General features: G+C 33.6%; 1 protein-coding gene across 2 annotated transcripts in view; it reads left to right on the top strand.

Moving 5' to 3' along the window:
- Positions 1 to 6,302, top strand: part of LOC126977014 (proton-coupled amino acid transporter-like protein pathetic) — a 64,974-nt gene extending 58,672 nt beyond the window's left edge. For both annotated transcript variants that reach the window (XM_050825662.1, XM_050825663.1), the window contains exons 7-10: positions 627 to 871; positions 2,494 to 2,706; positions 3,558 to 3,727; positions 4,653 to 6,302. In XM_050825662.1, coding sequence (XP_050681619.1) covers positions 627 to 871; positions 2,494 to 2,706; positions 3,558 to 3,727; positions 4,653 to 4,933 — 909 coding nt within the window. In that variant the 3' untranslated portion in view covers positions 4,934 to 6,302. The remainder of the gene's footprint in view (positions 1 to 626; positions 872 to 2,493; positions 2,707 to 3,557; positions 3,728 to 4,652) is intronic.
- The last annotated feature ends 19,348 nt before the right edge of the window (positions 6,303 to 25,650 follow it).

Below are 25,650 nucleotides of genomic sequence, written 5' to 3'. Positions count from 1 at the left end.
CGGAGATTGCTTTTATCCATCTTATTTTCATCATTTTATACAATGCATTTATTATGCTTAGTACATATAGCCCTTCAAGAAATCTCTGTTTTCATACTAATGAAATTACAATGATCTGGGTATGTTTAGGTATCATATCATTTACAAATTAAATTTAAGATTGACATAACAACAATATCTAAAGGCCCTCAGGCTATTAAATAATAAGTTTAATTGTACAATATTATTTTATAAACATATGTTTTCTATGAAAAAAAAAAACGCGCAGAGTTTCTTGCGCCCGTTCTTCTCAGGTCTCAGGCATTCGTTTTGGAATGGGTGGTAGTTTTTGACTTTCAATAAGTGATGTTACATCCTATTTTGAATAAAAATATTTGAACTTGAATAAAATTATATAAATGCAAAGGCAAAGAATCATCAAAAATATTGATACGTTTCTATCAATAGCATTCTATTATAATATAATACTGAACTTTTTAACAACAGTAAAGGGCGCTTTATAAGAATCTAAAGGAAGGTTAAATTAAGAGTAATTCACAAACACACATACACAGACACACAAACACGCACTCTCACCAAACCACACACTTTTAAATAAATAAATAATCATAACATTTGTGTTCCAGGTCTTGGATTTCTACTACCCCGAAATGATATTATCCATACAGACTTACTGCGTGCTGACCTTAGTTCCGCTCGTACTGATCTGTCAAATACGCAATCTGAAATTCCTGGTACCAATATCTTTGCTTGCAAACATTTTAATTGTGGTTGTGTTCTGTATAACACTGTACTACGTGTTTACGGACCTGCCTCCAGTTAGCGAGAGGGAAATGGTAGCAAGTATTAGCCAGTGGCCTTTGTTCTTGAGGTAAGTTTTGCAGCTGTTTTTCAACTGTTGACAAACTTATATATAAATAATTTACTTTAATAAAACAAAATTTTATTGACGATGCCAACCTATAAATGACGTATTGTCCATAAATCTTGGTATGTTTGTTCAACTCTCGAGTTCTGGCTAAATTTCGTATATTTAATCCTAGAAGTGAGGGAAATTAGTTATTTAATGTTCAAAAATTTTATGATACATACATCCACGCCTGTTTCCCAAAGACACAGACTACGTCCTGACAAACTTGCCTTGCTTCTTCTCTTGGTATTCATCTTCTTCTTCTTCGGGCCACTCTTATCAGAAAGGTTGTGGTCATCAGGAAGTGATATCGTTTGGGACAGGTGTGATTCGCCTCAAGAGAATTTGCCACTATTCCCTTCTGTAAGACAGCCTGGTAAACTCGTTTAATGGACAGCCCACGGCAGACGTAATTTGTCCATCGTTTTACATAGCTTTTTTTAATTTAAAACAAAGTTTTACTCATGGTTTTTCAATGAATAAAAGCCCGACAGTTTTGAGATGTCACACTAATTAGTGCGATATCACAAAAATGGCGACCAGTCCTCCTAGTAATTTGTGGGGATTATAAATCAAAAAGCTTCGATGAAGTGTGGCCAAATTGAGCTAGTATTTTAAAATGACTGTACCCGACACTTTGTTAGTGTGTACTTAAAAACCTATCTCGACATGGATTAGATAAAACTCAGCATGTCTTAGTTTGTCCGTTTGACTTTATTAATTGGGTATTTTTTTATTGAAAGACAAAATACAAACGAGTGTACGGATTCATCAGATGGTAAGTGATACTAAACCGCCTTCTAGCATTCTCTTTTTACGCCTAAGGAATCACAAGAGCATTGCCAGCTTTTTAAATCGGTGTACACGCTTTTGTTGAAGTAGCTCATGTCATATCGTCCTGGAAATACCATACAAGGAATTACATATTTAGGTTGTCAGTTGAAGAAATAAACGCCTGCCATCCAGATAGTGGGGATGATATCGGAATTTGTGGTGTATACAAAGGGGCTGAAATCAGATCAAAAAGGTCTTAGGAACCCCCTAGATAAAATTGGTAAAAGGTAGACAATGAAGCAACACAAGTGATCTAGCATTCCAGTTTTACATCTTTGCATGTTTTATGGGCACCTATAAGCCAATAACACCATGGTACCTTATCCTGCAAATAAAGATTTTATTTGATTTGAAATCTAGCCATCCTCTTCTATGATGCAGCTCATATAACTTGTCATTGTGGACAGTCTCTTTAATACTATTTCCCTGTGAATTTTAATCTCCGATTTCATTCCCACTTAGTTCAAAGTTTCAAAAATAATCGATCAAATGTTTATGAATTATTTCTTATCAAGTGCCTAAATACAAGGTTACATGGTTTTATATTCGATATTGACAAATTTCCATACAAACTGCCATCCCCAATTTCTAGCTCTCCATTTATTATTTTACAATAAAAGGTAACCAATGTCCATTTTCAAGCTCTAGTCTATCTCTATACTAAATTTTATCAAAATCCGTTCAGTGAATTAGACGTGAAAGCGTAACAAACAAACTAACATTCACTTAATTATTTTACACATTTCCAGTACCGTTATATTCGCAATGGAAGGTATCGGTGTAGTGATGCCTGTGGAGAATGAAATGAAAAGCCCGCAGAAATTTTTGGGATGCCCTGGAGTATGGAATGTCGCCATGATAATCGTTATCTCATTGTATGGAGTGGTCGGCTTCTTTGGTTATCTGCAGTTCGGAAATGACGCTAAAGGAAGTATCACCTTGAACTTGCCCGAAGACGATATGTACGTACATTTGTGTATCTATGATGGCTAACAACCATTGTGTCATGTAGATTTCATGAAGGGCAATATTTTTTGAAGTTTGAAGATTTTCGCCCGGAAATAATTCACATTTATTACACTATTTTTATCTAAAATTGATAAGTGATAATTACATTAATTCAAGCAACAATATAATATTTAATCTAAAGTTAATTCTAAATGCATTATCTTTTAAGGCAGATACAGCATGCAATTATTATGAAGCTTACAAATATTTATAATCAAATGAAGTAGGTACTTATACGTAATTTAAAAAACGTATCAACTTATTACCGAAAAAAAAAATAGCAATGAAATAGTTCCTTGTCACAGGTTAAATTATTTAATTTATATCTATATCACTTATATTTGTATCACTTAGTAAGTCCATGGAGGTGTGAAGAATGTTCGCTTCTCAGAGGGACATTTATTTATTAAAATTTTAGTTACAATCATGACATAGCAAATTGGCAATTTTTACATTCCAACATGTGATTGCCAGTCCTTTACAAAGTAATTTATACCTTTACCCTATTAAGAATGTTTTTAGGATTTCTTACCTGAGTAATAACCACAAGGAACTCTTTTACTATGATATGACTATATCCGCTGTCCGCCCGCCTGTCTCTCTGTGTATCAGTGGACTGTAAATAAAACTTCACAATAATTAAACCTATAAACTTTGATATCTTTGAGTGAAATTTGTACTTAATAAAAAAAATGTAATCGGCCAAGAAATTAAACTCTCCTCTCCTCCTTTTTTGAGGTTTTACTTAAGAAGTATTTTAAATGTTCCCTTCAATATTTCATTAATTATTTACATTTGTTTACAGGATTGCTCAGGGCACGAAACTTTTAATGGCTCTTGTGATTTACTTTTCGTATGCTCTACAATTTTACGTTCCAATGGAGTTCATTAATAGACTCTTGAATAAAAGGAGCTCGAAGAAGTACGAGAATGTCATACAAGTCAGCATAAGGACCGCTATTGTGATTGCTACGGGTAAGAACAATAAATATGTTTGTTCGTGTGTCTCAAATGATTGCAAAACTGAAGTGGCAGTGAGCAGATGGCTGGTGGAGCAGTAAAGTCCTGAAATGGCGGCCACGTACCAGAAGCTGTAGAGTTGGTAGGCCCCCCCCACAAGATGGACCGACAATCTGGTCAAGATCGCCGGAATACTTTGGATGGGGGCATCGCAGGACCAATCGACATGGATATCTTTGGGCTGATGATTTTTTTTATGGAATAGGAGGACAAACGAGCGTACCTGTTGTTAAGTGATCACCGCCGCCCACAATCTCCAGCAACACCAGAGGAATCACAGGAGCGTTGCCGGCCTTTAAGGAAGGTGTACGCACTTTTTTTGAAGGTACCCATGTCGTATCGTCCCGGAAACACCGCACAAGGAAGCTCATTCCACAGCTTTGTAGGACGTGGAAGAAAGCTCCTTAAAAACCGCACTGTGGAGGACCCGCCACACATCCAGATGGTGGGGATGATATCTTATCTTGTGGCGTGTCGTGCGAAGGTGGAATCCGGCGGCAGAAACCAGGTTAAACAGCTCTTCGGAACACTCCCCATGATAAATGCGGTAGAAGACACACAATGAAGCGACTTCTCTACGCAAAATTCAAAATAGGATTTAAAATCACTTATTTAAATCAAAATCTACCACCCATTCAAAAGAGCCTGCCTCAGACGTGAGAAGAATGGGCGCAAGAAACTCAGAAACTCTTTTTTTTTTAATATAAAATATGGATTACAATGTAATATCGTACAATAAACATTTATAATTAAAGAGCCTGAGGGTGTTCATCAGTCCAATCTACAGCTATATTGCTTAATTATTTCAGCTATGTATAATATTACTTTAGGTTATTATAGTTATACATTTGTATTAATGAACTATTAATTTCATTTTCAGTTGGCTTTGCCGTTGCGTTTCCAAACTTAGAGCTGGTAATCAGTTTCGTCGGAGCCATTTTCTTCTCAAGTCTCGGCCTGCTTGTTCCAGCGGTAATCCACACTGTTTATAATTGGGACAAAGACTTAGGAAAGTTTAACTATGTGTTGTACAAAAATATTATCATCGGGGTGGTATCTATCATTGCTCTTGTGTCTGGTTCGTACGTGTCTGTCGTTGGTATGATTGAAGACCTCACTAGTGACGGCCATGTTGAGGACAATAGTACATTGACGTACTGAGAAAACAATATTTGATAAAATAGCAGTTAATTTTTGATGGAATTCCATCGCGAGGAATAGTAATGGGTGCAATGGAATTTATGACAACTTTAAATGTTTTCACATTTATAAAGTGAATTGTGCTATTGTGTTGTTGGTTAAGTAGTTCTAAGAAAACAAGGATTAGCTTAAGAAAAATAGACACATCTTTTGAACAAAGGCGCTCCAATAGACCTCTCAGATTGATACAATTTGTATCGTTTTAATAAAAATAGTATTCATCGGTCGAGTGTTCATTACTCTGTTATAACCACAGAACAGGTAAATAACATTAGAGTGGCCATCAAGCGTAATTTGTATGGGAACAACTGTCGCCTTTACTACACTATACTTGACGCCCTAGTCAAATAAACACAAGCATTCGCACATATATTTAACCACTAATGCAGCCCTATAATTGGTCAACACATAGATAATTGGCATACAGGCGCCTATGAAGTTTCATATTTTTTTAGTTAAACTGTCATACCGATAATATTATACTGTCTATTTAAACTCTTCTGTGGTTATAACCTCTATTACTCACTGCTCGATTCTGTAGGTACGTGTTTAAATCATGGCAACCCCTGCTTTCGGCCATTGTTTAACTGACGACCACGGTTTATCGTAAATAGTAATATAAAACTTCAATTTTATATTAAAATTATAAGAAAAAAACAGAAAACTACAAATTATCAACAAAAATATACCTGTTTGTTGCGGCTGACTGGCAACCATATTTTTTTCAATTCTTGTCATGATTTCCTTTAAAATGGCGTACAATTTATTAATAAAATATATTGGTGCAATTAACATAAGTAAATTAATTATACTAAAATAAATTACAGGTACTTGAGGCCAATTTTTTTATGGGCAACCTATCGCTAATACATACTCCCTAAACATTCATTTAAAATTATTAACTTCATCAATAAAACACATACCTGCAGATTCGAGCGGTGGTATCTTACTGCTGTTCCCATTATACTATCTACAGGTAGAGATAAGTTACTACCTTCAATTGTCAGTAATTAGCTGTCAATAATTTGAAGCTGTCCCAATATACCCGATAAGTCATTCTTATTGCCTTATATTGGGACGCGTGAATTGCAATTTCCATACAAACTTCCATCACTGGTAAGCTATACGTCATTCCATTGACAGACAGCGTGTACGGATGAGGTTAGTTACCGTCGATAAGTTTATTAGGACTGAGAAGTCAACGATAGTTACGTCTCAAGTAGACCACAATCGGAGAGAGACTGAATATTGGGAATGGCCGTTAGGCTACTCAGAGACCTGCCGGAATACGGGCCTAATATTTCATCACTACTGCAAAAAAAAATAAAAACTCCTTTCAAGATAATATGGTTTTATATATTTTATTGAAAATTTTGCTTGTTATAGTCCAGTGCAGAAGATAAAATTATGTACAGAGTATAAGTCTTATGAAAATGAATTTGATATTTAATATAAAATTCTATTGTGATAAGATGCTTAAAAATATTTTGCAAAATAATTTAATAAAATATCAAAATTCTCTGAAATATATGGAATTTTAATACAGCTTCAGTGAAGGAATGTTATTCTTTGTATCGAATACTTTTACAAGATACTTTTTGTGCAGTACTTTTATGAAATTTTTAACGGGCGTATTATTACGATTTTAATATGTATTTAAGATTAGTATAGATTTATACATACAGGTATTACAAATGTAACTACAGGTCTTAACCCTTAAACGCGGTTAATCACAATTCGTAACAAGTATTTCTAATTGTTAGCCTAGCTTTACTATTTTATCAAGGTTTGTTAATACACAAAGGAGACGGATACCCTTTCATACATTATTGGGCCAAGATGTAAAAGGATGAAATTGGTGTTATAAATAGCTTATAAATTTAAAAAGCATCACTGATTATTTTTTGTTGTACGATAATGATCGTACAAGTTTATCAATTTCAGAAGTCAAATAGAAAGAAGGAAAATATCCATAAAACAACGGGAAACACTCAAATGACAAATCGCGTAGGTACGCACAAACGAGTGATTGACAATTAACATTCTAGACAATTCTGTAGCTGTCACTGTCAGCACAGATAAAAAATACAGAACGAGATTCAGAATCGACTTTTTCTTCGATCGATTTCTTTGTATGTCATATCATGTGGATATTTGTTTATTTTTAACTAAAAACATTATGGTATGTTAATTATAATGTATTTTTTTAGGTACTTTTATTGAATCAATCATCTGGTTCAAGTGGTTTTGGGTTGAATTGTATTAAATCATTCACATTAATCGATTATAGTAATCGATATCCCATTTTAATCGTGAATTTTAAGATAGTGAAATCTTAATTTTAAGATTTCTCGTTCTCTAGATTGTGAATCAGGGTAATTTTCTTTATTTTGAAATAGAAAAATATGACAATTTTTCCATTTCTCAACTTATTAGATTTTGGCCCAGAAATCCCCGCCTCCTTTAATAAAATAATTTAATTTTGATAACACAATTGACAAAAGTGCAAAGGTGCAAAGGTAAGCACAAGTTATTATGAACTGTACAAATCTATACAAGTTTCAGTGTGGTGTGGGAAATGCCCGCGTATAGACCTATATATATCTTAATACTTCTTATTTATGTGTTGACAGAAGTGATTTAACCAGCTGTACACCCTTTGCGTGGCTTATTACATAACAAAGGGATAAGTTATTGATGCAGCGAATATTTCCTTTTTTATAGAATAGGAGGACAAACGATCGTACGGGTCACCTGGTGTTAAGTGATCACCACAGCCCACAATCTCTTGCAACACCGCCACCAACAATCACAGGAGCGTTGCCGGCCTTTAAGGAAGGTGTACGCGCTTTTTTATTGAAGGTATCGTCCGGGAAACACTACACAAGGAAGCTCAATCCACAGCTTTGTAGTACGTGGAAGAAAGCTCCTTGAAAACCGCATTGTGGAGGACCGCCACACATCCAGATGGTGGGGATGATACATATGTAATATATTTAGCTTTATTAAAGGCCTTACAAAATACTAGCGTAGATAGAAAAGGAAAGTTACTGTAACCATCTTCATTGACAAGTCGTAAATAGTCAGTCTCGCTTGGCATTAACTCCATAAACTAGCGCACACATTAACAAATCACAATTACGCTAGTATATTCTAAGTCTATAATTAAAACTATATAATTTATGTATTCCTAGTACTTACTGTAAAAAATCAAACAAGTAAATAAATATATAATATAATAAGTATGTTAATCTTAAATATTACTAAATTAAGCAACTAAGCCAAAAATAAACTGTAACTTATAAATTTTAATGAAATACTTTTAGTGTACATATAAGTATAATATTTGTATGTTTGTCACAGTATTTCCCTGTCCTGTACCACATAATCGTACAATAATTTTCTTATAATATAACAATCACCGGATAAGAAGAATTAGTTTCCCTTCAGTATTATTCTTATAAATTAAACAATAAGAACTTAATGTACTACATTAGGTTTTCTGGTATACTCATTGGAGTTAATTAAGAATTAGTGTGACATTTTTAGGGCACGAAAACAAGGGAAAAACAGATTACGTTGTCACTACACGCATCAAACTTTATATTAAAGTAGCCATCCCACAAATTTCATTTCCCTTAACAGATGCTACCAATAAATACAGAGCAAACGTTGTAAGCCAATGAACCGTTATGAAATATGTTTGCTTATTATTTATAGTATTTATTTCATCTGTTCTTAGTCTTATATTCAAATTAAATCAAATCCGAGTATTATCTGTACCACTACGTCAGTCACAGAACTCAGAAAAATCTGTACATTAAGTACTTTTGCTTCTTACGTCGATTACTGTACCAGTATTTTTTTCTCACCTCTAGGGAACATAATAATATAATTTATTATAATGTTGCCCCACTTATATTACAATCTAGCCTCAACTTGGGCTAATATGTAATTCTAGTTTAACTTAAGCTGCTAGAGAGATTAAACTAAGAATGTGTCCATTAACACTTTTCTTAATTAAGGGGAAGTCACTTTATTCATGTGTCTTTTATAATGTTACTATTTTTATACTGTTTGCCACTTTTTCACTAGCACTACAGTAACTCAAATAGATTTGTTCGTTTTAGACTTTTTGCCTCGACATTCACTTGATGGTAAAGTCTATGTTGATGATAACTTCAGCATATTTTTGTATAACTTTATCAACGGCCTCGATATTAAGATCCCGATGGGGTCGATGTTTCAAATTTACCAAGGTACAGTATGAAATAAAAAGATTGTCTTGTCTAGTGCTAATTTGACTATCTGTCTGTCTATAATTTATATATTTAAATATATCAGTTCCAGTCACTACTTCCAATAAAAGTGGTACATTTATGTTTATTTAATAAGAAAATATAACTAATGTACAGGTAATTTATACTATAACACGGTAATGGTGTTTCGTGTTATAGGAAAACGCATTACAGAATACTGCCTTGGTATAACGCGTTTTTAAGATCACGTAATTCGTAATTATAATAATTATTATTAATCATAATTCGTAACAAGTATTTCCAATTCTTGGCCTGGTTATACTATTTTATTTAGTATATATATAATACTTATATCGCTTGGTTAGCATCCAATCATAAAAGTCTTGTGGACCCAGTGGTAACATAATGTACACAATATACATATAAAAATGCTTAGTAAATGTACTCGGAGCTTAAGTTACTTTGCATATTATTATCATCGGCAAAGAGAGACCTACTATCCATTGTGCCTCAGAGACTCATAGTACAAATTATGAAAATTAGATAAGATTCAATAAGATGTATAAAATATTATTAAATAGTTAATTCTATATAAATTAATATCATTTCTGACATTTTCACAATATCCATGATAACCCAATTATTTTGTGATTTAATACCATTGAAATATACTTTTTCTTACTTGGATATTGTGAATAACTTTTCTTAAATATGTTATAAAGACAAGTAATATTCATGAGAGAGAGTTAAAATATACTAGTCGAATAAAAATTTAATTGATAGAATAAATGATTGATATATTGCTCCCGTCTTTCGCTAATTGTTTCATTGAAAGCTGAGATTGAAACTTCCTTATTAGTACTTAACTATATTCTCCTATTATTACGTCATTACACAGCAATTAATTTATAAAATTCTCAAATAAAATAATTTCTAATGATATAGTTGTAATGCCTGTAACTTGTACAATGAAACCATTTTTCACCTCTATGTACGTACTGATTTTCACCCGCCATTTTTTATTCATAAGTTATACCGTTCCTATATTAATCTAAACTACTTATGCTACAACTTATCTGTAAATATGCACGAATATAATAAATTATAGGAATTTATTTGTTTTTCATTCATTTCTAGTTAATAGTTTGTAAAGAATATTGAATAACCTAAACTATATTATTCGTCAGAGTAACATTAAAAAAAAAACAATTACAAGAGTTTTGAAGATATGTATTATATGAAATATTTATGCCCCCATAAACGAGCATACATTAACGATCATATATCTGGTGCTATGTGATAACCGTGGATCATACTCTTTTGTAACACCAGAGGATTTTTTTTTAATTTATAGTAGGCATGTTAGTTAGTGGCATGGGATGCAAGTCCATAGGCCAAAAGTGACACCAGAGGAATCACAAGAGTGTTGCCATCCTTCGTAGAATAAAGGAACAAATGAATCGGGAAACCGTAAACAAATTGGTACTAGGCGGACAAGAATCGAACCGCTAGCATCGTGACGCGCCAACGTCGCTTTTGACATTTTGATAGCAGCAGTATTTAATAGCCACAGGTATTTAATTAAAATATTTTTAAAGGATTAAAACGCCTGCAATTTTAACCGTGTTCTACCGCGCTAAAGTTAAAATTTATATTGTTGTTTTAGTTAGCCCGACCACCACCCCCACCTTTTCAGGGGGACTCTCCCCCTCATCTCAAAAAATCAAAATCTAATGTAAAAACACAGTTACAATTACACGCGTTTTAATCCTTTCAAAAGTCTTGTATTCACAGTTGCGCTAATCAAAGAAAAAACTATAGCATATTATAAATACCTAACATGCATGTCATGCAAACATATAATCAGTTTACCATATTTTATTCATAATTCATCTGAAACCTTATAACATTAAAATATTGAACAGATTCAATCGCTTTCATCTCTACGCCACACTGCCTTCCTTTCTAATGCAAAATGTGTTGGTTATTACGAACACGATATACCAAGAATTAGATAGAGCTGATGCCCCTCACTGTTCACGCCGTGCGGTACGATCCATCATCTAAACCAATATTAAAAAGACGAAATATTTGTGTTTTTGTTTGTATGTTTGTAATGTTTTCACACATAAACCGATTTGAAAAATTCTTTCACATTAGAAAGCTTGCTTCTTCACAGGGTGACATAGGCTATATAACATTTTGAAAGCCAAGGTGTGAAAAAATTTCTCATATAAAATTTGTCTTCGCGTGCGCTGCGGAAACTATTGATGATAGAACAAAAAAAACGTTGTACTGTATTATAGGACATATCAATATTTACAAAAAAGTCCGCGATAGCATAATATGTCCAACTACTGTAGTTACGCCACTATAACTACTTTTTACCATTAAAAAAGTTCATAAAAGTGCTGAAAATAATCAAACCATATTTATTATTCATACCTCTGTTTCCATATCCCATTATATGATATTTTATTAGAGACCGTTTCAATGCCTGTAAATTACATTTTTAAATTATTTAAATCAGATATTTCATTTAAAACATTCAAATATTTCAATCTAAAGAAAATAATAAAATAATAACTAAGTAAAATAAAACTTATGTTAACAAAAATACTATAATCCGACTTAGTAGACTTTCCACTACCACGAGATCGGTATCTAAGCGAGAGAAACCGCAGGGCATTGCTAGTATCTATTAAAATAGCATAGTGAGTTTATATTTTTGTTACACTATCAGGCCGACGCGTGACAAAAAAAAATAATTCCCAAATTTTTGAATACTTTCTGAGGGAATCTGATATCACCGAATTCTACTCTGAAGAAGAGGAGGGCAAGGTAAGACATAAATTTGACTTCTATACCACATTTTAAGTAAGATACCAAACTTATTGCAAAATATTATTTTGATGGTAAAAATATTTAACGGTGCCTGCTAAAAGACACATTGGGTGAGAAAAAGATGTTTATGGAAGAAGAGGAGAAACGAGCATTCGGGTCACGTACCATATCGTATCGTCTTGGAAATACAGCGCAAGGAAGATCATTACATTGTTTCATTGAAAACTTTAATGAAGAGGAATGCCAGAAGTCCAGACAGTGAGGTTGATATCCAAATGTTTGGTGAAGTGTGTTATGCGAAGGTGGAATTCGGCAGCAGGAATCAAATCTTACCACTCCAGAACTTCGGAACACTTTCCGTCATAAGCACGATGCCTCTACGCAACTCTACGTCGCGAGTGGTCCATATTTTGAGCTGATACTGGTGTGCAAAAGACCTGTAATGAGAATAATGTATGTAATGAGTATGTGGTCAGACTTGCACTTTGTAGATCATTAGAATGTGGGTCAGGTTGTAGTGTTGCCGTGTCCTATATAACCCACAGTTAATTTGAATTTTCAAATTAGAGACCCAGTATTCTGATACTAGGCGAGGTGTTAAACGGAGTGTAGCCAAGGAGCCGTGAAACGAAAATTGTTTTTTTCCCACCTCGATGTAAATCTGTCTTTAAGTACCTGGCACGAGAGACAAAAATGGCCGATTCTCTCCCGGCAAGATGACTTTTGTCCCTAGTACCAGGGACTAAAAGTGAGCTTTTCGTCCAGGTGGGAATAAAAATCGTATACGCACCACGTGACTAGTCCACGGGTGAGAACGACCTTTCCTCCTTAGGTGCGTAATATACTATTTGTTTAATGCGCAAACTTAAATCGTATCAAAAGAGATTTCATTTCTACATATTATTGTAAATGAACAGCAGCAACAATAAGAAAGTAATGTAAAAATCAGGAGCGATCTACACCACAATTAGACATTCCTACATTTTCCGGAAACTATAAGCAGTGTACATATTGCCGTTACTCACTGGTAAGTGTACCCGCACGTAACATTGCTTGCTTTGCTTTGTTAAATTGAAAATTTATTGAATTAGGCATTATTTTGCGGAAATCCATAATTATACAAACGATTTAAGTCTTCTTTTGTGTTAATTCCACCAATATTTGTTTTTAAAAACAATTTGACACGTGTTTCGCCTCTACACGAGGCATCCTTAGTCTCGTGCCAGATTTTGAAACACGTGTCGAATTGTTTTTAAAAACAAATTTTGGCGGAATTAACACTAAACAAGACTTCAAGCATTTGCATTTTGTTAAATTGTTCCAAATTTGTTGGGGTAAGTAAATGGAGTTACTATATTTATTAAAAATGATCCCAGTGCGAATCGGATACATTAAATCAAACCATCATAATAGATAGTATAACAATATCGACTTATAAAATATTTTAGTTCAAGAAACAAAAGGATTTGCTATAAGAGAATCTAAATATAATATAATATTGACATACTTTTTACACATATTATCTTGCCCCAAATTAGCCATATAATATAGCCTGTGTTATGGGTTGCAAGACAACGATATATTTAATACAATATACTTACATAAATACATTCAAACATCCATGACTCGGAAACAAACATCCATATTCATCATTTAAATGCTTGCACCTACCGGGATTCGAACCCGGGACCTCTAGTAGGTAGGATCGCTAACCACTCGGCTATACAGGTTGTCATATTGTTATAAATATTGTTGAAGTTGAAACTTTTATGATTATTACTTTGATATCTTGGTTGTTACTCCATTTACTTCAATATTGAAGCGATAAAATTCACATGGCGACCGAAATTTTCAAAATTGATTATAGTCACGCCAGTTCCGATAGCTAAAAATAACAAAAAACAATACCATAGTGATACTTGCTTGAAAATTAACAGTTAATATTACATTTTGTATGTTCTTATACAAAGAAAATCTTCAAATAGAGGAAGATAAAACTGGATACTAGATGTAAGGGTATAACAATCATCGGATAAGAAATCTCAGCAGTGCGATTACCTTATCTTTGGACTACTGAGAATCGGCCGAGATTTATTGCCTGCTCCGTCTAATTATTTATAGTCACAGAGTTGCAACATCGAAGAGCGGTCTTCGGAGTATAAGTTATATAATTTACGTGAATTGCTCTTACACTTGTTACGCGACTTGTAATTTGGTACAAACCGGAATAGTTTTTGCATTAGACATACCACAGAAGAGAGTATAATTAATGTTATATTACTATGACCTGATTTATGTATGTACAATCAAGTTTAGTCAAGCATCCGTGAACAGAAGCTGAATTACATGACTAATTGCTAACTTAAAGCTAACTTAAAGCATTGCTAATTCACATTCTGTCTTCTTCTATTGACCTAAGTCAGAATGAGAAAAAACTCTCCTTACCAGCTGTTTTAAATTAGAGGACCATTATACCACACATAAATATCTAATAATACTCGTATGTAACAGATGCTCCTAACTTTTCACGTTTCTCATGAATGCTTAGTGGTTTTCAAATTAAATTTAACATGAAATGAAATGGATCCAAGTGCTAGTCATACACGATAAATCATATTATCATAATAGATATAACAATATCGACTTTTTAAATATTATTTGAGTTTAAGAAGAAGTACCATAAGAGTATCAAAATATTTTTGAATTTGGAACTCTATCTTGGTTTTTATTGTTTGTTGTTAGGCACGGTTTTTAAAACGGCTACAGTAAAACATACTGTCATAGTCTGAGCTGTAAATTTTTGCGGTTAGAGATGCATCCCGCTGACAGACAGACAAATAAACGAAGACTGGAGTCCATTGACCTATACTTATACCACTGGACTGGCGGCCATCAAAGTGCTTTTGTGCCTATACAAATGATTTGAGTTTTCTTTAGTGTTAATTCGCCAAAATCACGAGACTCAACTTAGTCTCGTGCCAGATTTTGGCGAGACAACACGTCCCGAGGATGCCTCGTGTAGAGGCGAAACACGTGTCGAATTGTTTAAAGATAAATATTGGCGGAAGTAACACTAAAGAAAACTTAAATCATTTATATAATTATGGATTTCCGCAAAGTAACGCTTACATCAATAAATTTTGCTTTTGTGCCTGTTTGATGTTCGCCATTTTGGCGTGTTGGCCATGTAGCGAGAGTCTGCGGTAGGTACTAGAACTAGTGATTACAACCTCAGCAAACAGCAAGCAGATAGATGGTAGGAAACTATTTACAAAAAAATGTATTTATTACGTTGATTCTTGAAGTATAAATAACACGAAAAACGAACGAATTTATTCAAAATGCACAAATACTTCAGAGTTATTAGTTCTCTGGACGCTCGCGACTGACGGTTCAAATAGGCACAAAAACTTTGCTGTGACACATATGGAACTGCCTGTCATGTAGTATTATACAGGTCAGTGCTGGAGTCATATTAATTGTGTTCTTGCTGGTAACCATCAGGTACATAACCTTAAAAATTTAGCTTTGAAATAAATGAAAAGGTCTAACCATTTCAACCGTATATTGAACACTTAATGATAATCAAAAACCGAACGATAAACGTCATTTATTTAGATTCGTCGAAACCGCCGATTAATATGTTGAAAACTTAGATCATCTGTATGTCTAGATAGAGTCTCTTGCTGTTAGACAACGAATAAAAACAGGGCAGGAATATCAGATTAGTTTGCGTGACAAGCTACGTCTTACACTCACGATTTGTATGGCACTCTGTGTTAGTGTGCGTGCCTTGCTCTAAATAGAGGTTAACTCTTAACTCAATGTTTTTACAGCTGTCATATTCTATCTAGATGTTTTACTCGTAATAATATAAGGTTGAAAACTTACCCAATGCGAATACTCCCTTTATTGTATCACCGCTCGTCGACAATACTCCTCTCAGTATCTCGCCTAGTATCGGACTTCTTAACCATTAAAGTTTGAGCAATTTCAAGTTGCGCGGTCGTCTAGAAGGTAAAACTCATTGGTTTTGAAGATACTTATAAGAGTTATCATTAAAGCGAGATAATATTTTAGGTAAGCCCGAATTCTAGCGCTCTATAAAAAAAAAAAAATATTTTGAGTATTGTGTTAAGTAGTATTAGTGTTAGTATGTATGTTAAGGCTCTGAAAGATTTATTAATTTAGTTAAAAAAATAATAATGACATAATTAAAATAAAGTACCTACTTATAAATATAAATAATGTTTAATAAAAAAATTCCAAAATATTGAACGTACACTAAACTTACAATAAAAATAAATGCAGTATTTGAACCGTTTTTCTTGTATAATATAAGAAGTAATTTAGGTGAGAATTCATTTATTTAGCCCAAAATGAAAAACTAAAAGAAAAACTGATTTTGGCAGATGAGTTTTTGTTCTCTAATGGTGCGTGCAAAAGAAATTTAGTAATGAATACAAAAAAACCCTTAACTCAGAAAGTAAATTATCTTCAATTGTATCTTTAGTCACCACAGCATCTAAAACCTCTACTCAATCTTATATTACTTAAAATATCACAGACTGAATGTCGCACAAAAATACAATATAGGTAATATACAAATATACATCCAAATGTTTTGAGTTTTCTTTAGTGTGAATTCCGCCAATAAGTCTTCAAACAATTCGACACGTTTTTTGCCTCTACACGAGGCATCATCAGATGGATTTTCGCTAAATAACGCCTACTTCAATAAAATTTCACAAAATATACATACTAAATATACTACAGTACCCAGGTGTCTTGTCAGCCAGGGTCTTCTACTTCAGAAGACTCTAGACCGGGTAGAAGCCGACTCATGCGATGGACAAGACTAAGACTGATCTATAGAGAAGAATGAAGATCTATATAGCTTACTTAGACTTTGATCAGACTTTACTTACGTAAAACTTAGTTGAGTGTAATGAAACGCGAACTTGAATTTAGCATTGGGTTGTCTTTGCTTAAGCTCTCAGCTTTCAGCGGTCAAATCACTATAAAAACGAAATCTAAGATTATACTAAGCTTACACTCAGCTAATTTTTACGTCAGTAAAGTCTGAGTAAAGTCTTAGTACATGCTTTAGATGATCTAGCCTAAATCTGCTGAGCGTGGTACAATTTAAGAGTCGACTTGAATGACCTCTAGCAGACAGAGATGGTGAAATTGTGAAGAGCAGTGCATCTACCCTTGATAGATTTTATGACAACCACGACCCCTCAGATAACAGCGTATCAACAGAGAAAATACCAGAAAATATACAAATGAATAAAAGTGAAAAGCTAAAGACAAATATAACTAATAATCTGTGCTTTACTATTCGTTACATCATAAGACAAATGCATCAAACCGAAGTACAAATCATTAAAACCGATATCTATCAACACTTAATTTTAATGCTTATAATTAAATAACATCTACCAACTAATGCCGTAATAAATATCCAGCTAAACGCTTTTAAACTTAATTAATCGGCTTAAAGTTTTAGTGTGTGTTCTGTTGATGGTTTACAATTTATTTTAAACTCACCATAAATGTATAGTTTATATAGTGCGGTTTTCAAAGAGCTTTCTTCCACGTACAACAATGCTGTGAAATGAACTTCCTTTTGCGGTGTTTCCGGGACGATACGACATGGGTACCTTCAAAAAAAGCGCGTACACCTTAAACGCGTTCAACGCTCCTGTGATTCCTCTGGTGTTGCAAGAGAATGTGGGCGGTGGTGATCACTTAACACCAGGTGACCCGTACGCTCGATTGTCCAACGTTTTCCATAAAAAAAAATTGTAGGTATATGAGTACCGCCGATTATTTATTACCAGCATATGTAAGAAATTCCATATCGTTCCACTATATGAAAGAAGGCGAATAGCTGATCTCTCATATCTGCTGAACATCGCAAATGGAACTATAGACTGTCCGGAACTACTAGAACGCATAAACTTATGTGTCCCAGAAGCACGTGCTAGAAGACCAGAACTGTTACATGTCCCAATGGTATCAACATACTATAGACAAAATTCATTTCTGCAGGTATTTCAATGACCTTGCTAGAGACTGTAACATAGATATAGATTTATATACTAACATTTTTCGAATAATATCGAGAACAACCCCTAAATATATAGAACATAATATTATATTAAATTAGAATTTATATTATATACTTATTATTAAGTATAATATAGTGTAGACTGTAGAGTATATAAATAAGCAAAATATTATTCAATGAATGTCAGTCTGTAGTGAGCACGTGCGTCTAAAATCGTGTATCTGCACGTACGTTTGTGTATTAAATTTTTGTGTATCAAGCATTCATTTATAACTAACTAATCTTACTTATGATATTGCTAGATTAGGTTTTCTTATCTTCAATTTTTTTATATTAATCCACGGACTAGTAAAAAAAGAAGGACTCCGTGGCGTGATATTAGCAAGTGAAGCACATTTATGCTAGTGTGTGTGCGGCCAGGGGGTATACCAGCTACGCAATTTTTTCTCCCTTAAATAATCATATATCCACAAATACTTTTATGTTATTGTTTTTACACTTTGTCACAACGCATGACGGCATTTTTATAATATTTTAATGCGACGCAAACTGATCAGTCACAGACGATGACAAGTTTAATAATGGCCGCCTATCGGCCTGTAGTAGTGTAAGTGTGTGCGTGGGGCTATGTATTTCCACGTTAATCGGCTTGTTTTGGTTTATGTAAGGTGACACGGAGTCCTTATTTTTTTTCTAGTCCGTGTATTAATCTAATAATATTAATTTTGTAATTAGCTACGAAATATTTTTTTATGTAAGGAACAGGACGTTCAGCTGATTTTAATTGAAACGCCCTGCTCATTACGTCGTCGTCACCTTGAGACATAAGATGTTAAGTCTCATTTATCCAGTAATTTCACTAGCTACGGCGCCCTTCAAACCGAAACACAATAATGTTTACACATTATTGCTTCACGGCAGAAATCGGCGCCGTTGTGGAACCTATAATCTAGCCTTCATCCTGTGCACAAACCTTCCACTGGTACTTGTACATCTAAATAAAGTAAACTTGTAAATAGCCTTTCATGTAAATATTTATCTATACTTATATTATATTTAGCTGTAAGTTTTCCAATAACAATAATATAAAAAAATTTATTAAATTCCTTCCTACGGGATATTTTACTTGATGAATATTTAACAGCTTCTGATAATTCGATTTTGTTTTAAGAGTCTAAGATGTATGTTGACTGGTAAATGCGAGTAACTGTTGATATTGTCAATAATAGCTAACATTTCTGTCTACCATATTTCGTTTTTTTTCTTCGCTCGCAAAGTGAAAGCTCTAACAAACAAGTACAAGAATTAGATAATAATATTGAATTATATAATATTTTATTTTCATGTCTTACACAACCGTTGTGAATCGTTGAGTCATAAACTCAATGGAGGCGTGACTGCGTAAATGCTTTATCTTGTCAGATGAGTGCTAGTGCTATAAATGTCCAGCCATCCGTCACTGCGAAAATAAACTTACTTTATTTAGCTATTGTCACAAAAATATAGGACATTTTTAACGTAAGTATCTCTTCAATATTGAGAGGAAATTCAGGAAACTATCGATAGAAAAACTAGGACATTTCAGTGTTGTAGATTCACATCTGTCACTCACTTCCAAAGTTATATGCTTAATCTTGATAGGAATAAAAAATGAATACTTTGAGATGAAGACTTTTTTTTATGGAATAGGAGGACAAACGAGCGTACGGGTCACCGGGTGTTAAGTGATCACCGCCGCCCACAATCTCTTGCAACACCAGAGGAATCAGCGTTGCCGGCCTTTAAGGAACGTGTACGCGCTTTTTTTGAAAGTACCCATGTCGTATCGTCCCAGTAACACCGCACAAGGAAGCTCATTCCACAGCTTTATTGTAAATCGTAGAAAACCTTATGGAGACCAAAGTACCTTCGTTTGGTAGTATTTGACGACCTACACCTATAGCCGAATGGTTAGTGACCCTGCCTACTGAGTTGGAGGTCCCGGGCTCGAGTCCCGGTAGGTGCAAACATTTATATGATGGATATGGATGTTTTTTTTCAGAGTCATGGATATTTATATGTATTTATGTATGTTTAAGTAAGTATATCGTTGTTTTGCAACCCATAGTACAGGCTATGCCTAATTTGGGGCAAGATAATTTGTGTAAAGTTATGTCAATATTATTATTATTTTTATATGGGTGAGGAGAACAAAAAAAAGCGTACGGGTCACCTAATAGGAAGTGATCACACACTCTTGCAGCAACTAGGGCAAAACAAGATCGATGAAGGCCTTTTTTGGAGGTTGTATCGTCCTGCAAACACGACACAAGGAAACTTATTCCACATATTGGTAGTACGAGGCAGAAAGTTTGTATCCCAGATGAGGCCATAGTTTATCTTATAAAAAATGTTTATCTATATAAGAAGGTACTGAAAAAGCGTTAGCTGTGATAAGCACCTTCCTCTACAGGCGACTTGTAGACTTCCAGTGAGTAAGTAGTGATATAGTATTAATCGGAATGGCGGACGTGAAAGAACTATTAAATATATTGTATTTCAATATAGCTATGATTAGATCATTAATTATACGTCTAGGTAGACTGTTACAGCAGTGAACACGTCGAAAAAAATTGAGGTTTACAGCTATCCTCTAACCTTGAGCAATACACGCACACTAACTTAACGCAAAGTGAAAAACAAATCGCGAGTGTAGACGTAGCTTGTCACGCTTACTAAAGTAATAAAACTGGCCTGTTTTCATCGGTTGTCTAGTAGCAAGAGGCTCTATCTAGAAGTGTAAATTATCTAAGATATAATGTTTTGATTGTAATTATATTATGCTGATAATTTTTCACTATGTGATTCTTATTTTTTGCTGTTATTTCGCACACTATCCCTACATACGAGCCACATTTCTAATTTATATAGTATAATTATGTACCTTATAAATTTTATTACACAGAAATAGTTGTTTGTGGTATTAATAAACTCAACTTGATGAAGTTTTTTTCATACTGTTTTTTCTTTTGCATTTGTGACAAAAATTTTCACAAATACATAACGATTTTCTGTACAAGCGTGCAACATAATTGGCCATTCGTGCAGACATCATAGACAATAGAACTACACAATAGACTAGTCTTAGCCGCTCTAAACAAACAATAAGATAAACCTAATTCCAGCAGATACATAATGCTGATAATTTAAATTACTTCGCAATACTAACAGTCAAGCAATATGGGCTGTTTACTTTGGTTGTGAAATTGATGAATTCTCACAAAGTTGTTGATTTCGAGTAAATTTGTGACGTCATAACCGGCCACCATGGCAATTTTATGTGTTTTCGCGCGTAATTCAAATTAAATTTATAAAGGGCAATGACTTTCCGGTTACAGCTCATATTATTTTTGATGAAATGTAAACCTTAAATCATTTGGCTGTAGAAATAAATAAATAAATAATAAAGAATTTAAAGAAATTAGAAAAAAAGAAATTTAGAAAAATTAATTTAGGATAATCACTACAATACAATATGGAAGTCAAAATATATTATACTTATTCGGAAGCAATATCTGATAGGAATAGAATCTCAAGAAATTTCTAAGCCAAAGTATTTTATAACTTTTTTATGTGCGCCTGGTGAGGACTTTAGTTTAATCTTTTATAAGGTAATGTTTTATAGTAAAAACTAGCTGACCCGACAGACACAGACAAATAAAATACTGTTTTTTTATAAATTTGTCAATAATATTTCATAACATCAAGAATTATTTCGTTAAATATGCTCCCTGTTGTTATAATGAAATTGTTTCACAGCAGAACTGTCAAACCGAGCGTCAATAAATTCTCTCATAGAAAATATATCCATACGAAACAAATATTGGAAATAAAAATAATGAGTTCCAAATCGAAATAAAAACTATCCTATCTATCAAGTAAGACTAAACTGCACTCCATGAAGTTATTCCCATTGAAAACTGTTCATTAGTTTAGGAGGTCACTAGAAACAAGATTTATATTTTTGAATAATATACATATTATTGTAATGATGCATTATGTTATCAAAAGATTGATGTGACCCTTTTTCGTATTAAGCTAGTTACCAAAATTACTCGTAAACTGAATATGGAAGTACCATTTACTGCTTAATGAGCACAGCTCTTCTCGAAAACGTAAAATTGCTAGTTTGTCAAAATTTTAAGGACAGACAATTGGGGTCATGACAGGAGAAAGTTTCACAAATAACTCAGAACGTGTCACGTTTCCGAGAAAATAATATTGCTTTTCGATTTATTTATGTGTGCTAGAATAAACATTGAATCGAATACGTATTTATAAATAATTTGATGTGTTTAGAGAAGAAAGTAGGTAGGTACCTATATAATGATGTTCTTATGAAAACTTAATTCCAAATTAAGTTAAAAATAATATGTTGTGTAATAAGTGAAAACTTATTTAGGCGTTCTAAGCACTTTATTTTGTGGATATTGAATCAGATCAAGCTGTCACGCTCGATTATGTAATACTCGTTCAGATATTAGATAGAAGAGACCTACCCCGTCCAGTATGTCTTATAACGTGTTTTATTGGTTCGTGTTAAAATGTGATTTTTTCTAAAACAGTCATGTTACAAATACCGGACTAGCTTTTTTTAATTGAAGAGGAGGATAAACTAGCTATCGGGTCACCCGATGTTAAGTGATCACCGCCGCCCACATTCTCTTGCAACACCAGAGGAATTACAGGAGCGGTGCCGGCCTTTTAGAAAAAGGTTTGAAGGTACCCATGTCATACCGTCCTGTCGTTTCGTTACAAATTACGATGTTTAAATTTTTATTATTAGAAATATGGGGCCTTCCTTAAATTAAGGTCACGGGTTAAGGGGGAGGGAGGGGTCGAAGAATTATGAAATTGTGTCACACGGGAGGGATTAAAATGTTTTGCATCACATTTTTTCAAAATATTTTATATCTAAACATAAGTAGAGACATCGCTTCATTGTGTGTCTTCTACCGCATTTATCACGGGGAGTGATCCGAAGAGCTGTTTTACCTGATTCGTGCCGCCGAATTCCAACTTCGCACGACACGCCACAAGTAAGGATATCATGTGTGATCCAGATCTATTTCCATTGTGATAATTTTTCGGTAATAAGTTAATATGTTTATTAATTTGTATACTTCACTAGATTATACGATATAAATAATTGTAAGCTTCATAATGATTGCATGCTGTATCTGCCTTAAGAGATAATGAATGCATTTAGAATTAACTTTAGATTGAATATTGTATTGATGCGTCTATTAATGTAATTATCACTGGTGGATTGAATAAATAAATAAATAAAAATATTACAACACTAAATTTAAACCACATACCTACCTACTGAATAAAAATTTTATAAAACCTTGTTGCAACTCTGTCTGGATGACTAAGGTTTAATTTGTTTTGTTTACAAATTTTGAAACAATGTTGTATTATTAGTTCTGCAATTTTATGAAACACTTTTAAAAAGAACAACAAAACTGACTGAGGTAATATTTACCGTAACTTATATGAAGCACACAGTGCAGCTTATGCTGATAAAAATAAAGAAAATATACAAGAAGGAGTTAACACATTCTGAAAAGATATAAAAAGTGTTGACAATGTTGCAAGTGAAGTGGAATATAAAATCAAAGAATGAGGGGAGATTTTTTTATCAGAGGGGGCAAACGGACAAAAGGCTGACGGGGTCATCCGCAACAACACCTGTCAAGAGATGCGTTGCTGGCCTTTAAGGTAATTCTTCCAGAATACTCTTTTCTTGAAGTTCCCTAAATCATATCGGTTCGGGAAAACAGCAGCCGGTAATTGATTTCACAAAGTTAGAATTATGCTGATCGGAAATTACTTGATCGTCGATGATTCGAGCCGATCTTTACGAATGATACGAAATGATTTTACGAACCGATACGCGGTTAAATGGAAGAAGCTGGTACTGGGGCGCGCCCGCCCAGAGGTGAGAATAGTACTCCATGTGAGGTCGAATTTACGCCTTATATAGTTATAGGCGGTGGCTTATAATGAAGTACTGTCTCGCATCACTGAGTAGGTACACCATGCTTTTTAGAGGCCAGTTTGGTATTCTCTCAAGTGACCACGGATTTGAACGTTGCTCGATATATCGATGCCAAGTATCACAGCCTGTATCGGCATACAGGCTGTGGCAGTTAGAGGTAGAGTTACCAACAGACTATTTTTTTTGTTTTTTTTTTTTAAGTTTTAACTTCTATCGGCCTTATCCATGATTGCCTGTTTTTAGGAATGTAGATGATATCATTTTAAATTGATAATGCTAATAGACTCTATATAAAAAAGCGGTCAAGTGGGAGTCTGAGAAAGCACCCACAGGACGATTTTGTCATTTCTGTGCTCATGAACGTATAAGCACCAAGACAAACAATACTGATTTCAATACAAAATAAACATATTCTGAAAAGAAAGAGTTAATGCTATGCATGACAAAATAAAAACTATAATTATTACCGAAACTTCTCAGGAGACACGGCTATAACATATAATATATATTTATTTTAGATAGTTTAAAGACCGCCTTTTAGCTTTATAATTTATTAACACGGATGCTGGAAAGTACTTGGAATAAATATGAATAAAAATAAATGTAAATCATTTAATATTAACATCACATTAGATACTGTTATTCGCAGAGAAACCAGACATACTCCAAACCTTGCTTTAGCAATTATATAATAAAAGCAGTAAAGATGGATAATCAATGAATTCAGAAAATAAAAGAAATGATGATTACAATTATTTTGTAAATATCGAAAGAAGCAAGATGTTATTAAATATATTGATGAATATTTATATGTGGGACGGCCAATATCTATAAAGGACCAGCTATCAGAAGAAATCGATAGGAGATAAAAGCATTAAAACAAATCTAAAAGCGAAATTAAGCAGGTAGTCATTGAGAAATATTTAAAAGCAAAACCAAAAATAAATCATTCTATACATCACGTGCATTAACATATCTCACATAATATGAATGGCAAACTTGGCCCGCTATGAGCAAAAATAAATAAAAAGTTATAGTTTTCAAAAGTGATACGGGAAGAAGCATATTAAAAAAACATTAATAATAATGTTATACTTAAAAAAGAAAACTGCAATCGAACTAACTGAAAGAAAGTATGATGGAATGAGACACATAGGCAATCAATCAAAAGGTATTAAGATGACCTACGAAAATTATGGAGAAGGTTAGCTGATGACAGCTGATATGAAAGAAACTAAGAAAGGTCTGTGTCTCAGGACTCTGATCTCTTGAACCATGACCCATGAATGTTTTATTTAAATATCAAAACAAAATGTAATATTATGTAATCAATTGGTAACCTAATATAGCCTTTTAATGTTATTAGTTGTACAGACCGCCACCCTTGTAATACTAATCAAAGAGGAGTCTTAGTGCCATTTTGTGGTCTCCATAACGAAATATTAGACCAGTACTT

The sequence above is a fragment of the Leptidea sinapis genome, chromosome 43 (assembly GCF_905404315.1).
Source record: "Leptidea sinapis chromosome 43, ilLepSina1.1, whole genome shotgun sequence".
Classification (NCBI taxonomy): Eukaryota; Metazoa; Arthropoda; class Insecta; order Lepidoptera; family Pieridae; genus Leptidea; species Leptidea sinapis.
Note: the sequence above shows the minus strand (reverse complement) of the source record. Positions and strands in the feature narration are given on the sequence as shown.